Source organism: Macaca nemestrina, chromosome 5 (assembly GCF_043159975.1).
Source record: "Macaca nemestrina isolate mMacNem1 chromosome 5, mMacNem.hap1, whole genome shotgun sequence".
Lineage (NCBI taxonomy): Eukaryota > Metazoa > Chordata > Mammalia > Primates > Cercopithecidae > Macaca > Macaca nemestrina.
Window position 1 is genome coordinate 4,949,374 of NC_092129.1, and position 10,788 is coordinate 4,960,161.

The 10,788-nt window shown below is 44.8% G+C and overlaps 1 protein-coding gene across 5 annotated transcripts in view; it reads left to right on the forward strand.

Annotated features, from left to right (window-relative positions):
• The window catches only part of LOC105487633 (ribosomal protein S6 kinase A2), a 460,596-nt gene that overhangs the window by 168,538 nt on the left and 281,270 nt on the right, over nucleotides 1–10,788 (forward strand). The window contains exon 1 of one of the 5 annotated variants that reach the window (XM_071096227.1): nucleotides 10,539–10,781. The exons of the other annotated variants lie outside the window; for them this stretch is intronic. Coding sequence (XP_070952328.1) covers nucleotides 10,731–10,781 — 51 coding nt within the window. The 5' untranslated portion in view covers nucleotides 10,539–10,730. Of the gene's footprint in view, nucleotides 1–10,538; nucleotides 10,782–10,788 lie in introns of those variants that run through there. 5 annotated transcript variants of the gene reach the window in all.

Sequence of the window (10,788 nt, forward strand, 5' to 3'; positions counted from 1 at the left end):
TATTGGAATGTCTATGTCTAGGATTGTGTCATCTGCCAGTAAGGATGTTTTTTATCTTCCAAATCTTATACCACTAATTTCTTTTGTTTTCTGACTCTTTCCTTCTTGCTTCTTTCTTCTTTTTTGTCTGTAAGGACCTTTAGTACCATGCTAAGCAGTTGTGACGTTAATGGGCATCTTTGCTTCTGATTTTAAAGTTTCTCCACTGAGTGTGATGTTTACTGGCTGTTTCTGTAATGTAGCCTTTACCAAATCGAGGGAGTTTTCTTCTAGTTTCGTAAGGGTTTGTGCAAAGGGTGGTGATCTGCTCAGATTAGTGTTTCATAGACTGCTGTGGCCAGGGAGGAGGCTGCGGCAGTAATCCAGGTGTGAGATGAAGGTGGCAGCAGAGGCAAAGAGAAACGGACACATTAGAGAAACACTACCAGTAAAATTTAATGGGACGTGATGATAGATTGGATATGGGAAATGTCCCAGCTGGCGCCTTGCTCTTGGCTTGCACAATTGGACGGATACCATCTGTGGAGTTAGGACATCCTGCAGGAGATATTGACATGTTGACATGTTGATTCTGACATGTTTGAGGTGAACATATCAGAATAAGACATTGAGTAGATGTTGGATAGAAAGTACCTGAGAAGTCTGCATTGTGCAAAATCACCCACTGCAGAGAGCAAGGCTTTGAGAAAATATGGTGCTGGGATAGAACACCCAAACCTTAGAAAGTCTGTAACCAGACCACAAACCACAATAATAACAATCCTAATTTTAAATCCTGGCATAGAAGAAATTATTCAATTCCCAATAAATGGAATAGGCTGCAGTACAAACAGAACTTTACTGTAATAAGGAAAAAGAGGAAGGCAGCCTAGGGGAAGGACAGGTCAGGAAAGATCAGAGGACTGAGCCTTGGAGCCCGGGGCAGAGACAGGATGGTTACAGGCTTTGCACAAATGCGGTGATGCCAGGGAGGAGTGTTGCAGGTCACCATCTTGTGCTTGTTTCTTTTGCGTGAAGATCCAGGAGAGCAAGGCAATCTGGATGCTTTCAAAGCCAACACATGACCAGATAGGACCAGCAGAAGAAACATGGGGCCAGCGGGCATCAAAGTGTGTTTTCGGTGTCTTGCTGTGTTCACCTGTGTCACAGTCCTTTGTGTTATAGCTCAGACCTGCTATTACACGTTGACTTAAAACGTTAGTGCATCAGAGAAATTGGGTAATAACTAATGCAACTTTTATATTATGTTCACACCTAGTCAGTTGCTAAGTCTGTCAGTTACACATGTGTTTTAGAAAACATGTGCCCTGGAGCACACCAGGCTGCATTTCATCAGCAACACACGCATGCCTGGTCAGTGTTCTTGTTGGGCCAGGTGTTTGGCGAATGCTAACTACCGGCAGATGCACCTAGAAGGAGACACTGACCTTGGGTCACCTTGGCTACAGACTGTATGTTATGAACACCTCACAGATTGCTGTTTTATTTTAAAATCTCTTATAAGCATGAGGAGTATTTAAAATCACTATGATTTAGGATATTGTTGAACTTGTCCTAATTTGGGGGGAGAATTGTTCTTTTCCATATATAACTCTCTCCTCTGTTATACAAAGTCAAGTTCTGGCTCCTCAGCTCTCTGCAAGAAGTGTGAGCCAATATCTTCTTGTAAAATGAAAATAATATCCAGAATTATATTTAAGCTCTTCTGAAGATAGCATCTGGAAGAACTGAAATTGTCTCATAAAATATGTTACCTGAGAAAAATATGCAAACTATTCTATTTCATTGCAAGTCCCATTTCATATTTCTATAATTTTTTCCAATCTCCTTTTGTTTTTTCTTGAGTGGAAAAAAATCCCTTAAAGTAGAAAGGTACGTATAAGGTTAATGTGTTGCAGAAAGGACATTGGCAGCTGCAGCTCTTCGGAATTGTAATCACAATCAATGCAGCCTTACATTTTTCTAAACAAAATCCTGCTTCTGTGATTCCACCTGCTGTATATCACTTTATTTCCTTCATATTCCTTCTGTGAAGAAATGCTGAGCAACCAAGAGAAAGAATTCAGAAGACAAAAAGATCTTTTTAATGATGCAGACTAAGAAGGAAACGACATCTCTCCTATATGTCAGCCTCTTAGATGTGTACCATGCTGTTGAGCTGCCTTAGCTTTGGTGATAAACTACACGGTATCTCTATCTGATTAATGTGGCAACCTGAGAAAATCACATTCTAGGCTTAATAAGGAAGACAATATGCATATTCTTTGAATTAAAAAATAGTCTCAGCTAATGTTAATGGAACCTTGTGTACGAGACAGAATGCCAATCCAAACAAAGCGGGTACCCCTCCCTGGCAGAAAGTTACGGCTAATGTGACCCAGGTGTAACAAAAGGTAATTAACATTTGAAATGTTGCTAGCTGTTCCCATAGTAACATAATTGAGAAGGGAGTTTTAATCAATACATGTAGCCATTTTCATCCATATACGAATAAGCATTCTGCAAGTAATAAAATTATAACAGGTGATAAACACGACTTCCCCTGTATTGCTTGGTAGATGAGCATTATGGTTAAAAAATGACTGTGAAAAGTTAGCTCAATTCAAAAGGGACAGATATATTGGAGAATTAGACCAAATCATGCTCTGTGCACTCCCGCCGCCTTCTCCTCTGAAAGAAGGCATGCGGTTACAGGAAAATCCTTGAACCCTGGAGTGGAAGCCTCTAGGAAAGGAAATTGAAGAGGTTTATTGCCGGGAGGAAGGCAGATGAAGAGCTGAAGGAAACAATCGCGTCAAGGAAAGAGGGAGGCAGAGTTAATCATATCCCAAGCTTTCAGGGAGATGGTTTTATAAAGTAGGTATTACCAAGCACGAGGCTCAGAAGGAGAAATATCACACAAGGGTTTACGGATGTTCTTAGCGCACACTTAAGATGAATGCGATTTTACGTAGTCCTAATGAAAAGGAAAGTGGAGAAATTGCTTTCTAACAAACCCGATGCTAACCCAATATAATCACACCAGCAGCTTCCTAGTTTTGAAAAGGACATGTGCCAAAAGTGAAAAGCAAACACACCAGGGTGAAAGGGAAGAACATCTAACTACAGCATTAGAAATCATCAGCCCCAGTTTAGGTCAAAGACATTTTTAAATGTTAAGGTTAATATATATGTTGTCTTATGTTACAACTTGAACAATAAAATATCAGTAATGATTTAGTGCCTAGTATAAACATGGAATCATGCTGTATTTCATGTACAACTCATCTCTGAATAGCCATAGCATTCGGTAAGATAAGCAGTGTTGGGGACTTACTTCCACTCATAAGATGAAGAAATTATAGCTCTTGGGGTCCCCATGGGCTTCTTAAGGTCACAGGGCTAGCAAGTGGCAGAGCCAGGACTCAGAAGATCTGTTCCAGGCCTCCCAGCATTCCTGTTTTGGGAACACACAGTGCAACCATCATAAAGAGAAAGTAGAACCTATAAATGTGAAACATCTCTTCTGCTCTCACTGTGGTTCCAGTCCCCTGGCCTCAGGCAAGTCTCCTTATTGAGTAGTTGTGTATTTCAATCTATGACTTGGTGAACTGTAAAAATATCAGAAGACTGTAGACGACTGAATGAGGCCCCAGTTTGAAAAGCCAGAATTGCAATACCTTCTGCACGTCCCAAAACCGTGGACTTGATGGTCATTCTTGGTAAGAATCCATTCTCAGCGAGAGTTAGTTAAAATGACAGCTGACGTGTGTCTACAAATGAAACTGATGGATTGATAAAAATCTAGCCGTATCAGACTGTCCTCGTTAACCTCAACAGCCTGTCAGGAAAATACACTAGGGTATCTTTATCAACTAAATACCCAGGGTTAAAAGATGGAGTCCCAGCCATCTGACTAATTTATCAACCCAAGGGAGGGTGTCCCTGGCCAGGTGCTCTTCTGCAAGATGAGCAAAGTCCACCAAGCTGGCCTCCCCTTTTGTCCTGGTCACCACTCAGGGTGACAACCTCCCTAAGGGAGGTGACAACCTCCTTCTACACATTCAAGGCCTGTCTCTCCAGTTGCCCTCCCAAGCACTGGTCTGCTGGCCATCCCTCTATCTGGTCAGCCTTTACCTTTGACTCTTTTCTCAAGACTCCTCTTGCTTTCCTTAACTGGGATCTGATGGCTCCTGAGAACTTGCTTCCTTTGTGATCCTCTCAAGTGCAAGCAGTTTGCTCTCTCTTTGCCCCTGGGAGCTGAGTGCCAGGTGCTTGGTCAATGTCATCCTTCCTCTTCAGGTAGCTTTCTGACCACAGCCTTTCTATTAGCTGGACAAACATTTGCTTCTTTAATCTCAGGCAATCTGATGATACCACCCCTCCTCTCCTCTTGTCTTAGGAGTTGTCCACTCCACCTGTGTTACTAGGGTGCACTCATAGGGGTTGTTGGAATCCATACCAGTCTTCCTTACCACTACCATGCCTGCTATCTACTTGGCATCTTCCACATCCTCCTGAAAAACACATCTGACCACCTGACCCCTTCGTTCTTCTGCGTCCTCATATCCAGTGATGTTTTTCTCTACTCCAAATTAGCCATCTATTCTAAACTTTGTCATCCTGGAAACTTAATCACTTCTAATTGACAAAATCATTGAGCACATTTTCTTGCCTCCATTTCCCGTCCTCCCACCAGGCTGGGTAAGAAGCCACAGTGCAGATGCCTGTCCTGTCAGAACCTCCCATCCGCTGACAAGTTTGCCACCTCGTCCACCAGCCCTTCCTGCCAGCAGCTTCTTCCCTCTCTAACAGAGAGGCAGTACCTATTCTACTGCAGTATTCAATGGAAGTTGACCTTCAGCCTTTTAATTTTGATCATCAGGGAAAATCACAGCCCCAGAAGAAGTCAAATGTTTCCTGTTCTCCATGTCTGTCTAATACCTGACAATTCCTGGGAAAAACACACACTGGGCAGATTGTTACTATAAAAATGCATGGTACCCAACCTCATCAGCCTCTGAGAACTTCCCTTTATTCTAACCATAGCCCTGTATTCGCTTTGCTCTCGCTCCACAATGACTATTTTCGACCTTCTCCATTGACCTCAGCCTGACTTTCACTGGCCAGCATCCTCTCCAGAGGTTGACCTTGCTTCCCACCAGACAGAATTTTTTTAAGAGTCATCACTCAGATACATCCTAAAATTCCTGCCTGTGACCCAACAGGTTTTCCTGTATACCCACCCAACCTCTTCTTTTTCCTTTCTGGTGATATGAAGAAAGTACTTTACCTGCTACACATATCAGGAAATTTACGACACTCTATTTTGGTCACAGTTCTTTCTCTTGTTGGATTCTTTATATTTTTGTGGAAATACGCCCCAGCATTTCCTATGTCACCCATGTACACACATGCCCATGGCACGGCACAGACAGGAATCCCACCTGGACCCCAGTCCCTTACAGTCACTCTCTGCAAAGCAAATCCTTATAGAGATTTAACTATAGACTCTTTCCCTACTTCTTCACCATCCTTCTAATGCCAGTCTGCATCTCTTCCACTATCCATTCATTCCACACATAGTCGCTGAGTCCTCCCCATGCCAGATCCTGCCCCGTTCTCTGGGGCTACAGCAGTGAGCAGAGCAGGCAGACGTGCTTTCCGTTCCAGTTGAGGGAACAGCCATCCATCCATGTTGGTTAGCCCAGTGTGTGTGTTCCCATGTCGGTTTCAGTTCGGTACAAGCCAAACACTGTAGCAAAGAGATTTCAGAATGTTGGGACTTAAATAGGAGAGATATTAGCCTCCCTCCCAGGATCCGACCCAGAATTGAACAGTCCAGGCTGGTGTGGAAGCTCTGCTCCACCAGGTCATCCAGCGACCGGGGTGCCCTCCATCTTCTCACTCCACCATCATTTAGGTTGTGGTTCTTGTTTGCAGAGTTTAAACTGGGTCATTTTCAAATTGGATTTTCAGCCTTCAGAAAACAGAAAAGGAAGAAGTCTAGGACAGTGGCTTCATCTTCATGGAGATTCCTTGGGAGTTCATCAATTCCCTCATATACCATTGATCTGAACCTAGCCCTATGGCTGCACTTGGCAGAATGGAGCTGGGAAATGTAGTCTCCTTTTCTAGCCAGGTGGCCGCATGCCCAGGGGACGTTCTGCCACAGTTCCAGCCTACTTGATTTGTGGTCAACTTCTGCTCTCATTTCTATTTCTTGGGTTGCAGTATGGTTTACTTACAATGTGGGGATATCCTATAGCTTGTATGAGTCTTTTTTTAACTTTACCTTCTCCCTAGACAATATTATTTCCTCTTTAGCTGGTGTATTAGTCAGGGTTCACCAGAGAAACAAAACCAATAGGATGTGTATCTATATCTGTATCCATACACACACATATATACACACATACAAATATATACATACACACACACACACACACACAGATTTTATTGTAAGGAATTGGTTCATACAACTATGGAGGTAGACAAGTCCAAAGATCTGTGCAGTTGGCAGGCTGAAGTCCCAGGGGGGCCCATGGTATAAGTTCACGGAGTCCAAAAACCTGAAACCCAGGAGAGCCAATGGTATAGTTTGAGAGCTGGAAAGCTCAAAACCCAGGAAGAGCTGGTGTTTCAGGTTGAATCCACAGGCAGAAAAAGATTGCTGCCCCAGCTCAAGGTGGCCAGGCGGGAAGGGGTCCCTCTCACTTGTGGGGGAGTTGGCTTTTCTGTTCTGTCCTTTCACCGATTGGGTGAGACCCACCCACATTGGAGAGGGCATCTGCTTGACTCCATTCACCAACTTAAACGTTCATCTTCTCCCAGAACACCCTCACAGACACATTCATAATAACTCTGACTGGTATCTGGGCACCGTGAAGCCCTGTCAAGTTGACGCAGAAAATATACTGTTTCAGCTGATGACCATTTGCTAGGTTAAGGAAGAATGGGCGAGGAACTGTTTGTTCTAATGGATGGTTCAGGGCAATGATTTGAGTTGTGAACATGTTCACTGAGTTCCCTGGGGAATATTAGAATAAAAGTTTCTACCAGAGAGTGGAGATATTAGTCTGAAGCTAGGGAGATAAGTCCGGGATAGAGAGAAACTTGGAGAAATCATCTGAATACAAATGACGCATTTCCATCTACCTATTCGGGTTTCCGATGAGCATCTCCCATCTCTCATTTCTGATCACCCCCGTATTGAGTCAGTCCCCACCCAGCTGACGGACCACCATCCAGATCTCACGTGGGGCTGCTTCTCCCCACAGCCTAAGTGCAGGTGACATCCTGCTGTTTCCTGGAGAGCTGCTGGAGCCTCTTAGCTGCTAATCCCACTCTCTTCCCCATATCAGAGTCAGTTGCTGTGCAGTCTAAAACAGTTGTCCCCAACCTTTTTGGAATCAGGGACCAGTTTCGTGGAAGACAACGTTTCCATGGAAGAGTGGGAAGTGCAGGAAGGGAAAATGGTTTGGGGATGAAGCTGTTCCACCGCAGATCATCAGCTATCGGATTCTCATAAGGAGTGTGCAACCTGGATTCCTGCATGCACAGTTCACAATAGGGTTCCAGCTCCTATGAGAATCTAATGCTCCTATGAGAATGTAGTGCTGCTGCTGATCTGACAGGAGGCGGAGCTCAGTCTGGAGAGGTCACGCTCACTTGCCTGCGACTCACCTCCTGCTGTGTGGCCTGGTTCCTAACAAGCCATGGACCTGTACCAGTCTGAGGCCTGGGGATTGGGGAACCCAGTCTAAAAGACACAATCAGAAAAATACATTCTTCTAATTAAAACCCTGCAAGACCCCCATTGCACTTAGGATAAAACCCAAAAATTTTAACAAGGGCTTACCCCATTTTCAGGCCAGTTCTGGCCATGTACATCTTTGTGGGTCTCCTCAATAACACCGCGCCTGTCTCTGGCCCCGGGTTTGCTCCTGGGCGTTGTTCTGTTTGTGTTCTTTTTTTTTTTTTTTTTGAGACGGAGTCTCGCTCTGTCGCCCAGGCTGGAGTGCAGTGCCCGGATCTCAGCTCACTGCAAGCTCCGCCTCCTGGGTTCATGCCATTCTCCTGCCTCAGCCTCCCGAGTAGCTGGGACTACAGGCGCCCGCCACCTCGCCCGGCTAGTTTTTTTGTATTTTTTAGTAGAGACAGGGTTTCACCGTGTTAGCCAGGATGGTCTCGATCTCCTGACCTCGTGATCCACCCACCTCGGCCTCCTAAAGTGCTGGGATTACAGGCGTGAGCCACCGCGCCCAGCCTTGTGTTGTGTTTGTTTTGCCATTGGGTATTCTTCATGCGGGCTACTCTGCTCCCCTCTCTTTTCCTAGAGAATCCAGACCCGCCTTTTGATTTTCAGAGTTAGTGACCTTTTCTCAGAGAGGATGTTCCTGTCTCTCCAACCTGGGCTCAAGTCTTCCTGCGTCCATTCGCATAGCAACTCACTGCACAGCAGCCATATCAACTGTATTCGTAGATTTGTCTATGTCATTATTTGCTTAGTGACATTTTCTCCACCAGAATATTAGCTCCTTAGTGGCCAGGATAGCATCTCTCTTCCTCACCACTGTGTTTCCAGAGCTGATCCTACAGCCTAAGTGATTAATATCTATTTATTGAATAAATGGATATTACAAGCAGAATTATGTAAACAAACAACGTATGGATCACATTGGTATCTAAAACCCAGCTGGGAGGAATGGTAAATACACTAGATGATAAAACAGCAAGCATGCTCAGTCAATAGTTCTTAAATGAGTGAATTACTGTCTTTACTCTCAACATGGAAAGATGCAGTAAGTGCTCAGGTCACTCAGATAATTATGCTTTGTGGTATGTTTCCCACCAACAACAATAGATTCAGCTAGAGATGCAGAATTGCTCTAGCAGAATGTGAGTGATATTTAAAGCTACGGGAAGGTAAAGGGTTCTCACCATGTAGGGAGAGGTTCACATCAGCTTCCCGTATCCTGCAATTGCGACTTCAGACTGCAGTGCCCCTGCCCAGTTACCGGGTGGTCGGAGCCTCAAAAAGTATTAGATGAACTCTTCTGGGGCCAGGCTTTGTTCTTGGCAGTTTCAGACATTTTTTATCCTGGACGTTACTAGAAATCTCTCCACAAGTTAGTTAAGGAATCAAGAATCATCGGGGTGGTGACTTCATTGTATTGGAAGACTGTGAATGGAGAGAGGGGTGAACAGAAAGAGACTATAGAGTCTTCCAAACAATGTGGGATGTTCCCAGCAAGTTCCCCTAAAGGATGAGCAGTGCCAGCCAGGCTGTCTAACTCCCGCTCCTCTGTGGCCCAGGTGAGTGCTTCAACAGGAAATAAAGCAGCCGGTTCCTGTGTTGCTCAAATGATCTGCCAAGTGAAATTCCTGCTGGAGTCTCTGGGTATCCACATGGCAAATAACCTCTGTATGGGGGAGGCAGAGAGCCTGTGGACCATCCAACCCTTTGGAGATATGTGGGCAGGGAGCCCCAGTCATAAAGAGGTTCACTATCCTCTTGTCAAAAATGACTCACAAATTCCTGATGAGCTGCAGTGTCAGACAATGCACAATAGAGACATTTTATCAATTTTGTCATTTAACAGAACGGTGAGAATCATCGTTAAGGGAGAGAGGAATTTCTTTGAGGTAAGGGACAGAGAGATGTCTAAGGAAGAGGTGAGGTTCCAGCCTTCACCGGCAAACCACAGGAGTAACCTGTGCCTAAGGGATGTGTCTAAGCTTGGTGAGTGGAACTTGTTTTTTATGAATAGCTTTTGTTTTTGTGGCCTTTCTCCCTGAAATTGCTGACTCCAATTAAGTTGTTGTTTGGGAAAGCCCAGAACAAAAACCTAGTGGACCTGGCTAGAGTTTCAAATTGGTGGGCACACTGTATTCACAAGGATGCAAGCAACATCATGTTAAATTGTGGGGGTCGGGGGCAGATATCAATGGTGCAGCCTTTCTAAAAAAACTGCTGGAGACATTTTATGAACAATTCGAGTGTACCTTAGATCTCCCTGGCCACAGACCGGGCGAGAGATCCTGACTAAGTGGACTTGGAGCAGTCCACAAATATGGAATAGGGAGTCTTCCTGGGGCTTTGCGATGGAGCTGCAGGACCCTGAGTGCACGGCTCAGATGCTCCTTTTTTTCCATTTCTTTAGTAGAGGCACTGCTGATGTGCAAGGAAACCAGAGTTTTAAACTTACGAAAGTAGAATCTTCAGAAAAGACGCATAACTAAAGATATTAAAGACAACAAGAATCACTTCCGCTTGTTTAGCAGCTTGATCTGCAGCCTTCTCAGGAGTGGCGAAGGTCCCAGAACATCTGGATTTCACAGGCAGTGGTAGGAGGCCAAATCCAATCACCGCAGCACCTCCTGCAAGCTGTGTGCCAGGCGCTCCTTCTGATTTAGGCTGGAGACAGGCAGATTTGCAAGGGAACAGGTGGTTAATTTCGCTAAACTTGCCACCCAACGGAAAGAGTAACCCTATATTAAGCACTTGACTCCGAGGTGTTGGACTGAGTCAGTTACTAAAAGTGACATTGTCATATCCTTGCTGCAGTCAACTGCCTCTTGCCCTCTCCTGAGTTGCGGATGATCCCAAGTGACAATTAGCCTGAATGTTTACACACTCCCGTGGAGGTCTGCTCTCCGAAATGTGGAGGAGTGAGATGTACCATGCTTGAAGAGAAAGATGGTGTGGCTCCCCGGCCAAAATCGTCATCATTTCTAACTTAGGCGACATGCTCTCTCTCCTCCGCCAAGCCTTCTCTAAGTTCTATGGGATATTGTTAGTAAGTA